The 23,205-nt window shown below is 28.1% G+C and overlaps 1 protein-coding gene across 10 annotated transcripts in view; it reads left to right on the forward strand.

Moving 5' to 3' along the window:
- Positions 1–23,205, forward strand: part of LOC111636733 (protein Gawky-like) — a 273,290-nt gene that overhangs the window by 230,202 nt on the left and 19,883 nt on the right. For all 10 annotated transcript variants that reach the window (XM_023382051.1, XM_023382053.1, XM_023382045.1 and 7 more), the window contains one exon: positions 21,717–21,772. In XM_023382051.1, coding sequence (XP_023237819.1) covers positions 21,717–21,772 — 56 coding nt within the window. The remainder of the gene's footprint in view (positions 1–21,716; positions 21,773–23,205) is intronic.

The following is a 23,205-nucleotide window of genomic DNA, read 5'->3' on the forward strand; positions in this document are numbered from 1 at the left end:
CTATTTGAAATTATTTGTTGAGTTTGTTCTCTAGCAGAATAATAAAATTTTATTCATGCAAATTGCAGGTGATGAGATTGTTTTTAGAAAAATAAGTGTAGATGCTGCTGTATTTATTCTGAGAAGTTTTTATAGGAAGTAATTTAGAAAAATTATAGTAACAGTCATTGTTTTTATTTTTAAGTTGGTAAACTTAAGGAATCAATGATTTACATCATCATTCCTACTTTTGAATTTCACCAATCATTACAATATTTTTTCCTTCAGAAAATGAAAATTTACAGTTCTGAAATCTGANAAAATTTGCTTGATAATTCAACTACGCTTGTTGGAGAACAATAAAAACACTACACTCAACAAGCCACCAATAAAACTCAACTGCCTAACCTATAACCAAAGTCTCCTTTTAATTTGTTTTTTAAAAAAAGCGCTTGACAAACTTGCCCCGCATGCCGAAGTTGCCCCGATCTCCCCTACGTTTTAATGTAGAAATTATATATTTATCAAAAGAAAAACAATGCTGAAAAATTCCAAAATGGAGTTGAAAACACGACATTACAAAAGTCGTGGGTTCGATCCCATTTTTGGATTTGAACCCACGTTCTTTACATATATATACATTAATATATTATATTTAGCAGCATTTGGGAGTTTCGTTAAAATACAGAATAGATAATAGATATATTCATATAGCTTAACTGTGTAGCATTAAACCTATTAAAGAATGTTTTGGTGTTCACCTGGCATAATGGTTAACACCACCTAACACTAATAGTGGGTTCGCATCTAACCAACAGATTGATCGTGTGGATTTTTTGGCTTTTCTAACATATAAATAAGGGTAAGTCTCCCATAGAAAGTCCACCCGGGAGGGCTCACTGGACACCTGGTCGTGGGTTCGCTCCTCGCCAACGTGAAGTTTCCAGATTTTCTATCACCTATTTAGTGACCAGTTTCCTATAGAAAGTCTCCCCTCGTGTTGCGCTGCCTCTTCCCATCAAACCGAACCAGAAGGGCATGAGTTCGGATCCCTCAAGGATGTATAGTTTTAATTTACACTTTAGGCCATCGTTACTAATGACTTTTGAGCACATATTTAAGCAAATGGAGTCAATTTTTTATTATTATTTTTAGAATAAAAACTATGTAAGAAATTCCTAACCTACTCAAAGATGCTGCGCTATAAATTCATCCTTTCGAAATTGTTATTCGAAAATGCTTCTAGCATATTTGTCACAATACACAATATAACATGACTTCTGAACTGACATTCATTATATTCTAGCAAAAGAATTCTTGAAAAGGTAATAATAGAAGAAAAAAAGTATATTTTACAAAATTATGATGGATGACAAATAACAATTTTCAAGATAAATTCACGAATGGACGTGACTTCTATGTACAAGTTTAGAGCCAGGAGATTTTACACAACGTTTGGATCTTGTTAAAAAAATTTTTTTTTCTTAATTTGACTAAATAATAATATTATTTATTTTTATAAAATAAATAATAAGATTATCTAGGGGTTTTTGAAGGAAATCTATAGGCATAAAATTAGTGTTTAAATTCAGGGCTCATCAGTGGCTAAGCGGTTCCGTCACCTATACATTGGAAGTTCGCTCGTTGGTTCGTGCCTCGTCAGGGGGGCTGGCTACGTGTTACCTTTAAATTTGGGCAAATTTTAATTAGGAGGCCCCATGTATAGTGTTGATTTCCTAATTTATATTGCACGATAAAATGTGTATAAAGCTTGAATTTTTGCAGTGTTTTCCTAAATTTTCAAGATTTCTTTTGTTGTGTGTTTTTTGTTTTTTTTATTGTAGTTTGTTCTGCTACTTTATTATTTTTTGTGATAATTATGCTACATATATTTATATGACTTAGTTAAATCCTTATAAGGTAAATTTTCCAAAAAGATTTTTTTATTTATGTTAAATTTTATGAAAAATTGATATGTGAAGTCACTTAAGCAAGAAAATAATGTTGATTTATATATATATTTTTTTTTAATATCTATATATACGTTAAAAATGTCTTCATAATATGTTTGATGTACTAACTTTTAGTTTATAAAAAAAACTATTTGAAATTATTTGTTGAGTTTGTTCTCTAGCAGAATAATAAAATTTTATTCATGCAAATTGCAGGTGATGAGATTGTTTTTAGAAAAATAAGTGTAGATGCTGCTGTATTTATTCTGAGAAGTTTTTATAGGAAGTAATTTAGAAAAATTATAGTAACAGTCATTGTTTTTATTTTTAAGTTGGTAAACTTAAGGAATCAATGATTTACATCATCATTCCTACTTTTGAATTTCACCAATCATTACAATATTTTTTCCTTCAGAAAATGAAAATTTACAGTTCTGAAATCTGAATCATGAATTATTTGCAGTTATTTCATCTCAGATACTTATAGAAAGAGGTCGAAAATATTTATCAACGTTTTACTGAGAGATATTAGTGTTACCTTTTTGTGTGCTTCTTAATGATTATAAACAATATGTAAAATGACATTTCTCGGAAACTTTTTTTGTAATTCATTAAACTTAAACCTTTTATCATAGATGATGCAATAAATATAATAAAGCTTATATTATATATATATCAGATGATTATCATAAAAAATTTTTTTGTGAATATGTTTATATATATATACATGCTTTATGTTTTTTCTTTCTTTCTCTCTCTCTCTCTCTCTCTATCTATCTATCTTCCCCCTCTTCACACATACATACTAAATATCTAAATAAGACAGAGAAATATACGGTCTAGTAATTTGATGAAAAATTTAATAATAATAATTTGTTTGTTTCACAAATACCATAAAATATTATGGACAGTCATTGTGGGAACAATTATTGAGAAACAAAACTGTACTGAAGCAATTTTTTATTTTAAAAGCTGAATACATTTAGTAAAAAAGGTAGTTTGTGATTCAAACATAAGGAAATCTGATAGGATAATTATCAGAAAAGAATTGAAAATTTCTGAAATTTTGTATGTAATGTTCTAGAAAAAAATAGAAGTATAACTTGTAAATATTTACAGGAAATCCTCATTAGTTCAAAATTAAAGGGATGAAATAATCTGGGTTTCAAATTATTGAGTTTTGAATTATCCAAGGTTTACATAATTCTGTGTACCATCCCAAATGCCACATAACTGATGTAATTTTTTAAGCAAACTGAATACGATACATACAATGAACACTGTTTTTGTTAAACAGTAATAATATAAATGTGAAGGCAAATAGCACATTTGAGAACCTTGCAGGTTGCCAGATGATAAAGCAGAATTCCTCAAAATTTTGCCCAAATTATTTTTAAAGTGACCCAAAAAGTAGTAAGTTTCCCAAATGTAGTAGCCTACAGCCCTACAAACATCTCAATCTGCTACTTGTAACCCAATCTTGCAATCCCAAAAACCAGCTGTGTTTTATGAGATAAGAGAAAAAAGGTGTTTCATGGGTAAGGTGGTACCCAAAAATGTTTCACTATAAAAGCAAAGTCATATTAAACAGATTATGATTTTTGTTGGCCTATTGTTCTCTTATAGCATGGAGGTACTTCGATCTAAATGAACAAGTTTAAATAGGCATATCACAGTTTGAACAGAATTTTCACTTCAAGTTTCAGAGTGGTCATATTTTGAACTAACTGAATTTCTTAACATGTAAATGTCCCTATCCATGGTCAGGACAAAAGTATAGTTATGAACTAATGGTATTTCAAACTGATAGTTTGAATTAATGAGGATTTCCTGTATAAGGAAGTTTAATACAGAAAGTGTTAGGCATCCATGTGATAATTTAAAAATTGAACCATTACAAATAACAACATTTACTGATTATAGTGCTAACTACAAAGAAGGAATTTTATAATTATAAAATTGGAATAAACAATCAAAAATACAAATTTCAAAATTTGAATATGTTTGTTTTTACCTGTTATACAGGGTGTTAAGAAATTAGACCTATAAAATAAAATGGATGGTAGAGAATAAAAGCAATTTTGATCCTGAGAAATGGCATTTACCTCACTCCTTTACAAGATAGTCTCATAAATTTTTGTTAGTAGTTGTTGTTCTGCAGTGCACAAATACCATACAGAGAAGCCTGACATTACTGTTAAACATTTAATGCCATGCATGGAGTGTTCTTAATTCACACTATTCTAAATACTACTATGAAAATTCTGTGCTGGATAGTCTGCAGAGCGTAAGTTTTGTACAATTTGACACTGAAAGAAGTGTAGCTGTTCATTCAACACAATCCAGATATTAAAGTATTTTGCCAGACTTATCACCTTTTTATTGATAATGGTAATTAAAATTTGACATTCAGTTAAAAGTGTGTTATCAATAAAGAAATAATCACTAACATACATTCTTATGATTTCAGTTTTTTCTGCACTTTTGAGAAACCTCAGTTTACATTTTTGAAACTGCTACATCATGAAACAAAGTGTATGACAATGATGACAGATTTTCATTGTTACATACATGCTATGCAAGGCAGAAAAGAAACTTCAGGTGTGTTATCTTGTAAAGAGGTAGCAAAGACTCCCAATTCATATGATTAAAATGATTTATATTGTTTCCCTTTTCCACTCATTTCATTTTGTCAGTCTAATTTCTTAACACTGAATAAAAGTTAAATTGTTAGGCTGGATTCACACTAGCACTTTCTATACCTGGTTTTGATAGGCAAATGGTGATTACCATAACGACAAGAACTCTAAGGATGGTCAGATGTTGAAAAGCATTACACTTTTATTAATTAAACAGTCATTTATTTACAAGGATGGTATGAAGTTTTGTAAACTTCTAAGAAATCAGTCAATTGGGATAAAGCTTCAGTGACATCACATTTTAAAATAGTTTTAATGGTAAGAATGAAACACTTACAGATGAATTATGACTAATGCAGTCTTATTTTCATAGATGTTTTGTTTGTACAGTTTTTTTTTTTTTTTTTTTCATGAATGTACAATTTCTGCTAATATGATAAATACCAAACATGGAAGCTAAGTTATAGTGGGTGGTGATTATCTACAAACCAAATAATTGATTTTCTTGCACAAATGTGATACATAAGCATAACTAGTGACTATTAACCATTTCTTATTAATATACAGTACAAACATTTTTTATATTTTTAAGCATAATTGAATTTGCAACATAAATTCAAAAGTGTTGTTTTTCTTACAATGATGTTGGAATGTATTTGCACATATAAGTTCTTATTGGCATTCAGAGACTGACACTTTGTATATGTGAATGGTTTTGTTCCTTTGCCAGCCCAACTAGATAGAACCACCAATGTTTTGAACTGTCAAAACCAGATCCAGCAGTTCTAATGTGAATCCACTCTTAAACTAATGCATATCAATAATCAATGCAATTAAGGCCAATTTAACCTCTCTGGTTATTCAAATAGACTACAGCAGATGGTGTTAAAAATTCAATACTTTTTCTATGCAAAAAATTCTTTTCCAAAAATTCTTGAAAAGATTTTTCCCATAGAAAAAGCATTAAATTTCTAACTCCATCTGCTGGAGATCATGTGCATAACCAAAGAGGTTACTATATATCTTCATCATATGTAGTCTGAAAATTTTCAATAGCTATTAAATTTAATAAACAATTTTAAGAAAAAAAATTAATATTAAGTTTTGATAATACTGTCAATCTTCTAGTTGCATTTTGTATAATCAGCAATTTCATTATCTTTCTTGATATTTTACTCAGCAATGAAATTTTAGTTTTCTTTTTACTTCAAATTGAAAAATTTAGAACAAGTATTTTAAAGCCAACAAATTTTATAAAATTTTTAAAATATAAAATTAAACTATTCTATAGTAATTTGATAATTTTTACACTTCATAAGTTGTTTAAAAAATTGAACATTGATCAGAGAAGTATAAATAATGGGGAAACTAATTCACTAATAGAAAAATTAAATGAGTGCAATGTTTTGATGAATTATTACTAAATCAAACCTGTGACAGACTGTTTTGCTATTTATAGATATTTGAAGAGATAATTGCATTACAGTTGTGGTGTCACATTCTACATTTTTCTGATTTTGTTCATATATCTGATGCTGTTACTTTTGTTTGTATGTCTAAAATAGCTTTTTTATTTAAAATGTAATAACTTGAAATTGAATCATACTTTAATATTTTATATATTGGTATGCTAATCTTGAGTTAAATCTCTAGTTTATTGATGTGGCATCAATCTTTGGCATATTCATAAAAACAAAATGGGCACAAAAAGATTACACCAACTACATATTGAAAATTGTTGTGTATTGTGCTCATAAATGCCATGGCACTATTCTTAGTCTTAATTTCATTTCTATCAACTACAGAATTATTATAAACTATAGCAAAAAAAGTCAGCTTAATTTTTTTATATCAATTTATTTTTAGGATTTCATTTTGTGAAAATTGCATAGTTTGTTCAAAATATATTGCCCAATGTTTAGCTAATGTCTTACATTGCAAGACACATTATTTTGTGTGAAGTTTTAAAATACTGTTGATAGAAATGTTTAAATACTTACCAACAAAAACTTTTAAAATCAACTTTATATAAACAGTGACAAATTCCAACAATCTGGCTGCTATTATAGTTTTATTTAAATTATAATTAAATACAGTAGAGCCTCGAAAACTCGGCACTCGATAACCCGGCACTCCGGATAACTCGGCCACACCCTGGCAGGGAAAAAAAATCCTTAGTTAATTAATTTTCATGATAAAGACAGCTTTATGCCTCATAAAGTATTTTTCTGACGTCTGTCTTATCAGGTAAATTACTGTACAGTGTGTGTATTAATCAATTTTCATTTTCATGTAGTAAAGGCTCTATTCCTTTATAAAGGACGTACTGTACTTTTCCTTTGCTTAAGGGTATTTGGGCAGTTTATTCTCTGTTGTATTCTCAAGTAAACAATACATACAAGTACAGTACAGTATTTTCTGAGGAAACACTCGTACTTATTTTTTTTAACCCCATTCCCGATAACCCGGCATTTTCACAAACTCGCCCACCCTTTGGTCCACATTAGGCCAAGTTTTCGAGGCTCTACTGTATAAGAAAGATAAAACTAACAAATATAAATATTTGTTATAAAAAACACACTTTTACGGTTTGTTAGAATTCTACTTGCTATATCATCATATTAATTTTAGTATTTTGAAACATTTTGTCAAACATTTATATTTTAGATGATAATTTGAATAATTTAATTTTTTCAAACTGAAAAAAAGCATTAAACTTTGAAACTATTGTATTAGAAACTTATTATGAACAGATTTTTCCAAAAACAATTTGGTCAGACATACATCTATAAAGTATAATTGTAGAATAAATCAGTATTGATTACTGAAGATGTGCTGCTTTCTAATTACAATTCTGTTTTAAAAGTTATGATTTGTAATTTATTAATACAGACATGGTACAACTCCAAATTTCCAATGCTTCTCATTATGAATATGTACTTAATATTCTTAGTTTCATTTTTACATACTGTATTATTTTTATATAGTGACTATAAACTTGGCGACTTTTTTCAAACTATATTGATAATCTGTCTAGTAAGACACTGTGCATAATTTCTCGAAATGTGCCATGTGCCAAAAATCTTAAATATCTAGAAGCTTATTTTTTAAAAATTACTACAGGTTAGATTCCTGAGGTTCTGTCATAGTCAAAAACTAACCTAGAAAGTACATTTGTACACAGAATAACTAAATATTGTTAGTATTTGATCCTTCAATGTTTAATAGAATACATTATGCTCGTTTATCTGCAATAGCATAAAACACTGTTACTCCAACATTACCAATTTCATTGCCACATCATCAGTTGCAATGGAACATCAGAATTCATGAAAAACAAAAAATGATGATATACAATAGAAATAAACCCATGTCGACTATTTATTAGAAATATATTATTTATTTCTGGCTAAAGGCTGACTTCAACACCACCCACAACTGGCAAGAGAACTTCAGAATCCATACAAAATTTAAATTTTAGGTGTATGGTTCAGTTGAACCTTTAAGTAGGGGTGTTCCTGTATTTGAAAATTTTAATCTTTTCTTAATTTCACTCATTATGTCAGCTGTTTTATTTATTATGCAGGATAGATTAAAATAGTCTTCTCTATATTTAAAATTTGATTCATACCTGTTTGTATCTGTTAAAGTATCACATGATAATGGCTGAACTAATTCCTATGAAATTTCCCAGAACAATTCTGAATATATTTATGGAGGATATAAGTTAGTTTCAATTTCCAAAATCATTTGATTTTATAAGCTTTGGTAGAATTATACTATCCTTTGCAAGAGTTTATAGTTCACACCTGGTTCTTATCAGTTCTCTTTCATGAATAGGAAGTTTTATCTAGAGGCTGATGAATGTTAGATCCATAAAATTTAAATATAGTAAGCTAATGTAAACATTAATGAACAAAGGGGACAGCAATGAACACTGTCAATTTATTTGATCAATCAGCGTAATTCAGCAAAACTTCTTACGTGTATGAACATAAGACCATCACCATTTTCACCTGTCACTGTCGATGAGTTACTAGAATTTCTTTCAGATGCAAAACTGTTTTTAGTTAGATTATACTGTATTGAATTTTTAGTTTGTGTTTTCCGAACTGAATTTTGAAGTTTCACTTGTTAGTTTTTCTAAAGTCTCTTACATGTAATATGTATATTCCCTAAGTAATGGTAATTTTGAATTAATTTTACAGGTATGTAATAATTTCTATAATTATATTGTATGGAGAAAATCAGATTAGTTGTGTGTTCTTGTGGAGTGCACAAAAACGATGTTTATATGGAAATGCTAATTTGAATTCTCAAATGTAATGATCAGTCACAAACTTTTTGGCAGATACCTCTATTATAAAGACAACATCAAAAAAATTCCATACAAATAAAAGGTAATTGAAACACTTCATAAATATTGGCTTTAAAAAATACAACTGGATATGATTAGAAACAATAATTGTTTATTGTACCTGAATGTTTTGCAGTTTAAACTGGGAAAAACAAAACTTTTAATAGGTGTACTAGCCTTGACAAAACTTTCCATACATGGTTATATTGTATTTAATATTTAGTTGTATCACCTCAACACTTCCACATTTCTTTGGAGCATTATATTGATGTATTTTTTTAGTAAGAATAGGAAGGATTTTGTCCCATTTTTGTCTCAAATATTTCTTTAAGGACTGTTGTTACTGGGTGTCATTTCTAGAATCAATGCTTCAAATAATGTCAGATGTTTTCTTAAGACTAAGATCCGACCTCCAGTGAGCCACGGGAGGAGTTTAACTGGCTTGGTCTGGAATCATTGCATCATCAGCTTTATACCATGTGGTGCTTGGCATTGTCTTGTTGAAATTACCATTAACAATTACCAAATAATTTTCATTGTAATGGTCACAAATGCTTATAAAAAATTTCAATATATCTTTGCATTATGATGGTGTCTTCATAAAAACATAAACCATCTACTCCAGAGATGTTGATATAGCCCTACATGTTAAAAGATTGTTTTTGAGTTGTACAGGTGTAGCTTTGTTTGTTAAGTTATGGCAATGCAACACTTGGGTGATGTGCCTAGGGGGTGCCTTCCAGGAGGTCTTTTTAAGGGAAACTGCCCCCTATTTAGGTGTTACAGACGTGGAGAAAACTCCACTTGACCAGCCCATCCGAGCGAGGTGTGAATCCATAACTGAACTCTCAGTGTTCAGGGTATGAAGACCGCTTGGCCACTGGTGGGTGCACAGGTGTAGTACTCATGCAGAAAAGATGAGAGAAATAATCCTATGACTCCAGGATCAATATTCCCAAAAAAAGTAAAAATGTAGTTTCATTACTCCATAATGTACCCTCCTAGTTATAAATGATCCATTTTTTCATAGGATGAGCCCATCACATTTGGTTTTTTGAGGCATGTTAGAAATGACTTTTTCTTAGCTTTATAAAAGTTATACTTTAGTCTTCCAACACATTTTTGCATTGTGTACAGATGGGGTTTTATTGGGTGGTCTTTGGCTCAAACAGTCAGATCTAGTGACGTAGCCATTATTTGTGTGTGTGTGTGTATATATATATATATATATATATATGTATAAATAATGTATAATGTGTAATAATATAAAAATTGATATTTCAGTAGCAAACACTTCAAAATCTTATGTAGAATGATGATTTGTGCAAATGTATGTGAAATTACCAAAACAAAATGAGAAAACAGTGAAACTTTGAAAATAAACTATGTAGTTTCATGTTTTCTCATTTTGTTTTGATAATTTCACATACATTTGCACAAATCATCATTCTACATAAGATTTTGAAGTGTTTGCTACTGAAATATTAGTTTTTATATTCCATATGCCTCTAAAGTATAGTCCTGACATAGCATATGATTTGCACAGTCACATTATTTTTAATTAACTGATAGTCAAACATATTCTTAAGTTAAGTAACATTGGAAGGCATTAGGAGTTTGAATTTATTATTACTGTAAGGTGTTCTATAGTATTTTTTTAAAGCCAATATTTAAGCAGTGTTTTAATTATTTTTGCTTGTATAAAATATTTTGATGTTGTCATCGTATAAGTAGTGTTTGAATTTATATATTCCAAAAACAGCAAGTCATATGTTTCAGAAAAATAGATATATGTTTTAATTTGTAGTTGGCAGTGTTTACCTGGAATAAGGTTGTTATATATCTCATTTTTTTTTTTTTTTTTTTATTCTGATGGTCCATAGTACACAATATTATCCAAAATTAGTTTTTCTTCCTTACTTTAAGAAAACACTTGATTTATTTGTACAAAATAATAGAAATGAAAAGATTACTATCTTGTATTCAGATGTGAAAGTTTGTGATTTTAATTCAGAACAAAGAATTAAAGAGGAGGATATTATCCAAATACTGTGATCTACTCAAATTCTTACCCTATTTGTTCAATCACTTAATAATTTCAGATGATTTGTAAATTAAATTTTTTTTATCAATAAATCATTTGTTTAATTTTAAGTTTCCATCAATAGGTAAATTGATAGATAAATGGTAATAAATACATTAAATATTGAATTATTTTTTTTATTTCTTTATTTTTGTTTTTTGCATGGCTGGCAGAAAAATATTTTTTCATCTGTAGTAAAAGTGCTATATGGGAATTATCTTTCAACACAAAAAGAAATCTTTTAGCATTATATTCAAACCAGAAGACATAAAGTAAAACTGTCTGGACTGTGTACTAAACAAGAAGTATAACAGCTACTATATTTATTCAAAATTTTTATATTTAATAAATTTAAACTTGTGCCTGAATAAACAGGTGCACAACAGCTGTTGAAATTTTAAAAATTCAAATGAAACGGAATGCTTGAACACCCTGGTAACTTAACTTTTTAAATCTGTCCAACACAAACTGTTGGAATTATGGCTATCATAAAGCAATATGTTGGCTGACTTAGTTATATAGATGGATACTGTCTTTCATGTAGATCACTCTCCAGATATGTAGTACTTTACTGTACTTACAAAACAATTATCACTTTCCTGTGTACTGTGAATTCTATTTGATAGCATTGTAAAAATGTTTATATACAACTTTTTTAGTTTTTTATTCTTTCAAATAAAGATCTTTTTATTGACAAAATGATATTTCGGTTACTCTGGTAACCATATATTCAGATCACTCGCTAACAGTAACTGTCAGTCAGTTGCCCTAATGCTGTTGATATGCCAAAAGAAATGAGAAAAGTGACAAAATATGGAAAAACTAATTGATTGCCTGTCATACATGATGGAATACATAAAATACTATTGAAAATTCATATTTGTAAAATTCACTTACCAATTTCACTTTCTGCTCTGTAGACACTAAGTCTTTTATCATGCCTAATGTAGGTTTGGCCATGCCTACAGTGGGGCAGGTAGTGAGGGACCTGGCCCAATATAGCCAGGACAAACTACTCTGGAAACTTCCTAAGGTTTTTCAATCCATCTGGATTGATTCATTTTTTGTGTCCCCAGAGTAGTAGACTGACAGCTTAATTGCTGGCTAGCTACCCATTTGTTCATTAGAAGTTTGTCATGACCTATGAAAGTGATGTTTATTTAAAATAAAATAAGGTTTATATCTATATTAAAGTAAAAATTAAATAACTTTGTGAATATAGATCTACATTACATAAGCAGGAAAATACTTTCCACAAACCATTTCTAAAATCCAAGTTGAAATAACATTTGCAAATAGAAATTTTGGTTGAAAATAATTAATATTCCTACTCTATACTTTAACTTCCTAAGAAGCACCATTATACAGTTAACATTTGCTTAACATTACAGAAAATGATATCAGAAACTTAAAAAAAATCCATAAAGTATAAACAGTAGAAAAATTTGATGATGATAAAATAATAAATAGTACAATACAAATGTTTGCCTGAAACAGTTAAAACTCAGTTTATAAATGACTGCTTATAACAAGTGGATAGAAGGAGCACCACATGGTTAACCATAATGTGGTTAACATTGGCATAGCAAAGTGAATGACATTTCAAAAATTATATATGTATGTATATAACTAGTAAATTATGGAATGTTACAAAAATTAATATAATTCACTTCAGAAATTGAGAGGGAAGTTAAATATAATATAAAAGTGACTTTCCTAGATATCAGCACGAACATATGACATAAATTCAGGGTCTATTATAAATATAATAAATAGTTGGTTTTCTTGTATTTGTGTGTATTTATACATATACATTAACTTAATATATTTATTTTTCCAAGTGAAGCTGGATACTTCAGCTAGTAGTACAAGATAAATGAGAAAGGTTTATGCTCCAAGAGTTCTTTCAATAAAATATGCTATTACCATATTTTTCATTTAAGTAAACACATTACTATTATAATATGAGAGGGTAAATAAATTAATGTAAACAGTTCTAGAAAGGAAATAAAATGCAATCATTTCTGCTTATTTAAATGATTTATTTGCATAGTCATTGTCTACATTTATATAGAAAAATTACATAGGAATTACAAAAATATTTGTAGATTGAATGATGTAGACTGCTTTGAAATTCTTGTAAAATGAAGCATTAAAATTGTATTCTAATTGAATTTCATGATTTTCCATGTGCTGTTAAAAATAATATAAAGTTTCGTGTAAAATCCAATGTCAAATTATTAAGTAATCAATACATATATTGTATATTTAATTAGATAGTTTGAAATTTGCTATAATTTCATTAACTGTATGACTTCATATAGTTGTGAAATTTGACTACATTAATTAATATAAGTTAGATTATTATAATAAGCACTATTTCTTTTACTGAGTTTCATTTTTGAATAATTCTCTATAAAGGCTAAAAATATAAACAATACAAGGCATTTATATAAACAATATACATAAAATATTTAGAAATATGATGATAAATGATAAATATGACCATCGAGATCATATTTATCATTGCATAAACATGTTCTGTATTTATTTTTTATTCTACATATTTACCAAAGAGCTGGTTTAAAGTTTATTGTATATTGATTCTTAATTAAAATCATTATATTAGACACAGATATCTTCAAAATTATATTTTTTACATATTTAAAATTATTGTTAATATACTTAACCTTTATAAAGATTAAACTAAAAGTTGTTTATGATGATTTTTTTTTTATTTTAGTGTCAGACAACTGAATAAGTAATTTATCAGATAGTAGTAATGTTTGTTTTTTCAGTATAAATAATTTTACAAATATAAATCAGTCTTTCAACAGTGTCATATATATTTAAAAGATAAAAATAGATGAATTTTTTCATTTAAATTATCTGAATATATACTAATTAATCAGTATTACTTTGGTAATAACTAAAATATTAATTTAAATCTAACAGTATAAATTATATGCATATTTTATTTACTATTTTTTTCTTACTTGAAAAAATGACTTAATATAGAATCATAAATAAAAACAATTATAAAATACAGTAAAAGCATATTTTGCCTATTTGCAGCATTTTAAATTAGTGAATATATGGTTAAAGATGGTTTGTTTTAATTTATAGTGCATATGCTGCTAACAGAAGTAAAAACATTACCATCATCACATGAAAGTAACTTTTATTTATCAATAAATTTAATTTATTATTTTTCCTGAGATTATTTAAGTCAAATAACATATACAGATACTAATTATGTTTGTTACTCAAAATTTAATTTTGTTAGAAATTACTCTTTTCCTCCTTTTATTAGATTTGATCCATAAACTATTGTTACACTCTTAAATATAATTGCAAGTTAAAATAATCTTTATAGAGTTTTGCAATTCCACAATAATTCTTAAGAATGTTATGTTGATAATTCTCAATGTATTTTAATTATAAAATCAATCCTAATCTAATCTGACAGTTCATAATTATGGAAAATCTAACGTCTGTTTCACTTAAAATTCTCAATATAATAAATACATAGCAACTAAAAATTGTAGGATTTTTATTTGTCAGCTCCAATTTTACTAAATGGTGATTGAGCTGCATTATATTATTTTGCAAGACAGATTAAGGCCATCTTTATTTGATTGATTATCATAATAGTCAAGTCATAAGACAGCAAAATTTAAAATATATGAATGTAGTAATAGTTTATATAAAGCCATGTTGTTTCATATACTTTAACATAAGTCTTTATACGAAGAGGAAAGTTTTTATTGAATGAATTCAAAATATAACTTTCCATATGAAAAATTCTGCTTTTATTTGTTAATTAGTATAATATTTTTAATCTAAGTAACAATTTCCAGTAAAATTAAAAATTGTTAAATAATTTTAATTGCATTGAGTGAAATTTTAACAGTTAGATCAAGTCAGATATTTGATTTCAGCAGTTTCTAAATTATGAACTTTGTGTATTATTAATTGTATAACAAAATTTGGTGAATTTTAAAATGATTATTTACTGAATCAAATATGTTAGCTAATTTGACTTTATTATTGTTAGTTTATTATTGGATTCTTATGTATCATAAATATATCATATCTGTGCAAAAATGAAGTGGATAAATTAAATCATAAAAAAAAAACAGTTAAAATCCAAGAATCTTAATAAACAAACATTGCGAAATATTAAAATGTTGTTAACTGCATATAATTAGATATTACAAATTTATTAGTCATTTTTGAGCCTTATAAATTCAAAATTGAGGCAAAAGGCAAATAAATGCTCTATAATAAAAAATATATATATATATATATACATATTTTCATATAATTTTCAGGAGCTAGCTAGATTTATTTTGATTTTAAATGTTTAGAAACTATTACACATGATACAAAAGTTATCCGAAATAAATACATTAACAAAAATCCTAAAAAGTTGTATTTATTGTTATACGAACAAATATAATTTATTTTATAAAAACTATTATATTGAAATAGGTACTGATAGAAGTTTAATAGCAGCAATTAAGATTAATGGTTATGCTAAATAGGTCTTAATTTATCATCATTTGCTGTTATGGGTCTAATAATAAATTAATTAGAAATTTGAAGAGGAGCTGCATCAGTCAACTAAGATCAATTTTTATAACACACAATACAAAATTGATATTCTGTATTATAAAAAGTTATATGATCTATAGAGAGAAATATATACTTCTGTATAAAGTGAACTGCTCTGTATACAAGATGATAAGAAATAACGTTGATAATTTTTTATTTGTTCTACAGTAAAATACTGCTTTGAGAGTATGAAATATTAAAGTTATCCACTTTCTTCTCTATATTTGTTTTCATGATGTTGTTTGGTTTCAAATTGACTTTAAAAACAATCATCAACTGGGTTCAAAAAATTTAAAAGCAATATAGAGCTTGACCGTGATCATTCTGGAAGGGAGAAGAAAACAGTATTTGTCAGATTAAGTGAATCAAATGAAAAGTGTCTTAATGACAAAAATCATACATGACATCAGAATTAATAAGGAAATAGTTTGTCAAAAAGCCTTAAAAAAGAAGCTTGGACACAAAAGTAAAAAAAAAGAGGAAGTTCAGCTTCTTACAGAAGAAAACAAGCCTGTGAAGCTGATGAATGGACATTTCTACAAGATTGTGTTTACCCACAAAGCTAGAGAAACTCAACAGTAGTGTAAGAATCATTTCCTACACTTCATCATATCTGCTGAATGGTTTCCTTGCTTACCAGATCTTAATCCTATGGATTTCAGTGTATGATTAATTTTGGAGACCATAAATTTTTGTGCTAAGCCTTGCAAAAGTTTGGAATCACTAAAGAAATCTGTGATGTTAGAATGGGACAAAATGTAAGAGCTGCAGCATTTTACTACAAGTTTTGCAAAACATTTGCAGTAATATGAGAGAGTGCATCAAAGCAGAATGAAATTATTTCAAAATTCTTTTAATATGTTGTTGCCAAGTAGTTATATGATTTAATATTATCCTTTGTTTGCTCATATTTTTTTTCTAACATACAATATTGATTTAAAATGCTTGTCAACGTTATTCTTGTCAATCTATATCTGTTTAGAAATTGTTCATCTACTGCAGACATAATATACATCAAATTCTTTTTTAATCAATTCAAATATTTTTTTTACCAAATTTAAAACTTGCACCTTAGTGATTTTGCATGTACTGCATTTGTTTAACTTTCATTAATGTGTTTTGAATATACAGTGGATGATTAGTTAATGAACAATTTGGACTGCAAACAAATTGGACAATGAACACTTTTTTGAAAGATTTTTATGTTCAGATAACGAACATCTCACAGAACAAACATAAAATAATGAATACCAATTGGTCTTCCCTTGTCTCCGGGTGACAGTTCGAAACCTTTTGGAGTGTGGGACACATCACCATTGAAGTTCAATCCGATACTCTTATTCTTCTGAAATTTGAAACTCTTCTCTGTAATTTCATCCTTTTGTTTATCTTTCTGACACAAAGAATTTTTTATACTCTTTGGCATTTATTAAGTTTTGTATCAATTTTTATTTTCAAAAGGTGAGAGTTTAACTGTCCCATTGTATATTCGTTAACATTTTAAATTAATTAACATCAAATTTTGAATTTAGTCTAAACGTCACAGTTACATAACTTTTTTGTGCACTAGTTGATTCCTGTTCTCTGAATTTTTGTAAGTGCTTTTGTGAACTTTTTATTTAAAAAAGAAACTGATAATATTATGGAGCCTAAAAAGAGTGGAGTGTTAAGAATTGTGCTCACCATAGAAACCAAGCAAGAGATAATACTCAAGATAGTGTGGGCAAATGATTTCTGATGTTGCTAGGCAGTATGGCTTGAACAGGTCTACAGTAGGCACAATCTTTACTAAGAGAGATATAATCAAGACTCAAGCAGCTAAAGGAGTAATGAAAATCGCATCTGAGAAACAGATGTGCTATCCGTGAAAAAGTGAAGAGATTGCTTTTAATTTGGATAAAAGAAAGGGAAATGAAAAGAGGTGTAGCTAGTATGATTATCATTCATGAGAAAGTTAAAGAAATTTTTGAAGAACTGAGGAAACAAACTCCATGTTTGTCACATGAAGAGAGAGAATTCAAGGCTACCACTGGATGCTTTGCAAAGTTTAGGAAGGATCTGGCATTAAACATGTGGTAATCCACAGTGAGTCTGCTAGTGCAGATAAAGAAGCTGAGAAGTTCTGTCTCAAATTTGAAGAATTCATTAAAAAGAAGGATATTATCTGTAACAAATTTTCAATTGTGGTGAAACTGGTTTATTTTGGAAGCAAATGCCAGACTGTACCTATATCATGAAAGACGAGAAAAATATTCCTGCATAAACCCCTGAAAGACTGATTGATGTTGCTTTTGGCAGCTAATGCTAGTGGCGATATTAAGGTTATCCCACTTGTATATCACTCTTAGAACCCTAGAGCATTAAAAACAATTCCATAATTAAAGAAAGACTGCCAGTGATGTGGAGATCAAATAAAAGGACATGGGTCACGCAGGCACTCTTCAAAGAACGGCTGTTTGAAGTTTGTGCTCCAAGCATCAAGGATTACCTTCAGACCATTGAATTGCCATTGAAAGTACTTTTGCTATTGGATAATGCACCAGGACCTTGAAGATAATTTGCTGGAAGACTTCCTGGCTGACAGTTCAGTTTCTTCCTCTGAATATCGCTTTGTTGATTTAGCCAATGGATCAAGAGGTTATTGCAGGTTTGAAGAAATTGTGCCATTGTGCACTGTTTTATATATGTTTTGAAGCATGCCAGATCTCCTCAACAATAACATTTAAAAACATTTTGGAAAGAAAAATTTGATATTCTTCAAGCCATACGACTCATTCAGAAGTCACTCAACGAAGTTGAATTCTGCTTTGTGAAATGTGAACCCCCTGCATTCAGGGAGACAGGGGTGATGTCCCTGAAATTATGGATGAAACTGTGACAACTGCTAGAGATCTCTAATTGGAGGTGAATGAAGATGACATTGAAGAGCTCATAATGGAACCTGAAACTGATCTGATGACAGAAGAACACCAAGAAACCTAGCGAGATGTGTTTTCTTCTAAAAAAGAGGAAGACGAAAGGACCAATGTCAACATATGCTATTAAAGATCTTTTGAGGAAGTAGTAGGATGTCAGAACAATGATCTTAGAATGCTTCCAAACCAGGTTGAGGTTAATAGGCTTGGGGATCTCTACAATAACAATGCTATTAATTATTTGCGAAAAATTCTGAAGAAGAAAGAGAAAAGTAATCGACATTGGACAGATTCTTCAATGCCCTACAGATGGGGGGAATATAACTGATAAAAATGCAAGAAAGTATAAAATTTTTTTATTTAATTTTTGGAGTCTTCAGAACAAATAATCAAATTCCCATAAAAATCTATGGTAAATTGATAATTGGTTAGCGAGCACTGTCTTGGAATGGATTATGTTCATTAACCAATCACTCACTGTAGTTAAAAATAAATGCATGAATATAGTCTCGCTCGTCAAGTGATTTGCTTTTTTATCATTTACAGAAATGTTTCTAAATTTTAACAGAATTGAAGTTTTAATGGATAATTGATCTTAATCTGATTGGTTTGAATAAAATATTTGAAAATAATTTTTGTTTGTGCTTTAAGCAAATTATTTTAAAGTTTTCAATACTAGAAATAAAAATACCAGCTAACTACATCATTATTTTATATCAGGAGTTCCAAAGTGAATAAGGCAATTTTGGGGATAGAACAATAATTGCGGACTGATTGGAAATGGTTCTTTAAAAAATATATTAGTCCGATGGATTATATATATGACAGCTCAGGATGCTGTAAATTTGCACACTGTAAGTAGCTCTTTTCTATGAAAATAATGTGTGGATTAAGCATCTTGGAGGGTTGATAGTCAAGAAAGTTTTGGATTTTTTTTATGTCAACCCATGAAACTTTGGATTATATTATCCTCAAATTAAACTAAACAATTATTATATTGCAAATTCTAAGATTTGTCTGAATGCATCATGTTTTTCTGTGCAAATTGTCATATGCAGACTAAGCAAATGATTCCAAAATAGTTCAGCAGACAATAGTTTCCAATGGTGAAGGAACTATGCTAATTTTGAGACAAAAGTGTTATTAGTTTCAAAATATAACCAATGTATTACAAAATAAAGAAAACAATATAGATGCAGACTATAACAGTTACTTGGGAATTGTAACAGCATGAAATAGCAATTGTTATTTTGTTACAAAAACTTAAAAACTAAAGCAAATAAAAATTGAGCAAACAAAAGGTGGAAATTTTTAAATTGGAAATCCTGTGATGATATTTATTATAAATGATTACATTGTTATTTTCAACTTGTGAGAACTTAAAATAATCATAAAAATTAGATAGGTCTTTGTTTTACAAAGAATTCAATAGTGCATGATTTAAAGGTGTGGCAAATATTGATTTTATCTGAACTCTCAATTTAAATCTTACAGTAGATTTAACTTGTGGTGAATACAGATGTTATATACATACAAATTATAGTAGGATAAATCCAATTAATTTCACTTTGTTGCATTTACTTCTCAATAATTTTATTTTTATTTGCAAGTGTCAAGACTTTTTAAATTTGCAAATCAGAAAGATTTCTACATAATATACTAAAAAATGCATTAATGCTATTAAACAACTAAAAGATTTTCTTTTGTTAGGAATTTTTTCCTGTTCTGAAGATCAAGAGTTAAAAAAACTTTTCCAGTCTCATACATTAAACTACAACTTATTGTAACTGAGATTTAGTATTTCTGTATATTATGGATAAACTAGTACATTTGGTTTTAAGTAATATAATTTGGCCATAACCATGTTGTACATCAGAAAATTGACAAAAGAATATTTTAGCATCCTTTAGCAAATATATAATAAATTCTTTAAAAAATGTTTACAATTCTCTGATTAATCTCATCTTTTTCTTGTTCTAACATTTAAACTAAATTGTGTTGTTGGGTACAAAGAAAACGGAACATAAGGGTTTTTTTTTAACCAAGCAAACCTACTTCCATAACAGAATAATACATTGATATGGTATTTTTATAGTTTGCCCTATAATGTGATACAAGTAAATGCTGCATATAACATAATAGTAAATTACAACTTTGCATGTAATAGTAATAAAATATAGAAAAGGCATTTTGATATAGACTCATTGTATTAATATGAAAACAAATTTATGAACTTATCTAAAATAGATTGAATATCTAAACTTGTCTTAGAATTTATTTAAATGTAAAAGATAATCAGTAACTATTTATGATGGGTCTAAAAAAGGCATGAGAATTGGATTAAAATATTTGTAGCTAAGAAGTTGGTGAAGTGATGTTGAAAAGTAGTAGTGTTAATTTAAATGATTTTCTAAGTGAAACAAACAATATTATTCAAAATAGATTAGAGTTAAATTATTTACATTATTTAAGGATTTATTTACACACATTCAATACAGGTATTTAAACATTTCTGCATTTAAAAAAAAATAGGAAAAATTTGTGTGTATGAGGATTTAACAAAAAAATTATATTAATGAAGACTGTCTTCACTAACCATAAACTTACACACTATTTTATCAGAATTAAGCTTGAATGATTCTTGAATATCTTGAATGATTCTGTTTAAACTTCTAATATAATAAATACAATTAAATTTTTTTTAAAATATTGTTTTGATCATGCATGGCTGATTTCTCTCATTGATCCTAATTTTGCAAAAACTGGTATTTAAAATTTATTGAGACAACTGATGCTAAGATCAGGTGGCTTTCTATTAATCTGTACTTAGTTTAAAATTATTAAATTTAGGCTGATAAAAAATTTTTAGTCAGTTATTTTAAATTCATACTTTAGTCTTATTTGTAATGTTTGCATGTAATTTTTATCTGTTATAAAAACTGTCTTGCTTATTTGCATCTACTTTATTTCAAGAATAATAGTAAAATTAGCATAATTTTTTTTTCTTTCTCTCTCTTTTGTAATATGTTCAATTTATTTATAGTTGAGCAAGTTTTTTTAATAAGTCATTATTTGAATATTATTATTATTATGAGTATGTAAAAAACATTCATTTAATTTATGTTAAGTAGAATATTTTGTCAGTGCCAATTAATTTTTTTCTTCTTTTTCTAGGGTGGGATAGACAGGCATCTGCTACCTTCCTGGTTTTAAGGAATTTGACTCCACAAGTATGTTTCTTTTTATTATATATTTATATTAGAGAGTGAGATTTATTAATGTTTATAATTAATTTCAAATAAGTCGTCACACATTGTAAAGAAGCTGCTTTAAATTGTTTTGATATCATTTTCCAAGAATATTGATATTGCTTTTATGAAGCTATTTTTCCTTCACTAATACTTAATGAATTTAAACATTGAATAAGTGTAAAAGATAACTTTTAGATTTTTATTTTTTCTAATTTTTTATTAGCCTGTTTACTATTGTTTTCAATATTACTGGTTGATGTTATTGGAATAATTGATCTTTTTAACATTTCATTATTTTTAATATTTGAATAAAAATGTTTTAGCATACATCAAATATCTAATCAATATCCTCAAAACTTTGAAAATAAATACCTTAGGAACACTGTATTGTGTGAGTTTTTCAATTATTATTAAGGACTTATGGAACTTCCAAATTTTTGAACGATGACATTAATCCCTTGTTATTACTTTTTTTGATAATAGTAAAGATTCATTACAATATGTTGCTATGAATTAGTATTCTTTATAAATTCCAATTTCTAAATCAATAATCTTAAAAATTTTTTTATTTTTTTCTAACAACAACAACAACTCTGTTCAGAGCAAAATGTTGATCAGAAAAGAAAAATTATACACACTTATTCCACAGACAATGCTTGAACTTAAACAAGAAGTTGCACAACAGATAAATCAACACAAAAACACTAAATATACATAGAAAATCAGATATCCACTGACAGAACGACAACAGTCACTCATGAAAGAATACACAGCATAGCATATACCAATAAAAACACAACAATTACAATTGGTGACACTACAGACACACAATTAACACACCTGCAAATTTATTTCAAGAAACACTCACTAAATGTTTTAGATTTGTTACAGGTTTTATACCTGAAAGACTACAAAATACACAATTACCATGTGTATTTTGTATATCATTGCTAAATCATGTGCCTTCCTGGCAAAGAGAACTAGAAACACAACAAAATAACATTAGACAAAATTAAGCATGAGAATGGTTGTGATATACTGTACTTCTGTCAGTAGTCCTTTCTGACACTAGTGTCTACCACATACATTATGCATAAAATCTTTAAACATTAGAACTTATAAAGTCTTGAAGTAAACATCATATTGCAGAAAGCTGCTATACTAAACACATTACATAGGAAATTCTTAAACCATAAATACATACACAAACAGCATATAAACAAAACATTGAGTTTTCCTATAGCTATGCCTTGACCCAGGTTTGACATAGCACAATGCACCAGTATATATACCAAGTAGGATATACTCACCCAACACCGTAATTATTATTATAAATTATAAAATTTCATTTAACTAGAATCCTAACAAACATATTTTACTTGGGGATTTGATAAAATTAGTATCTTTTCTGA

This window comes from Centruroides sculpturatus, unplaced genomic scaffold (assembly GCF_000671375.1).
Source record: "Centruroides sculpturatus isolate CEXI.00-Female unplaced genomic scaffold, Cexi_2.0 scaffold1083, whole genome shotgun sequence".
Classification (NCBI taxonomy): Eukaryota; Metazoa; Arthropoda; class Arachnida; order Scorpiones; family Buthidae; genus Centruroides; species Centruroides sculpturatus.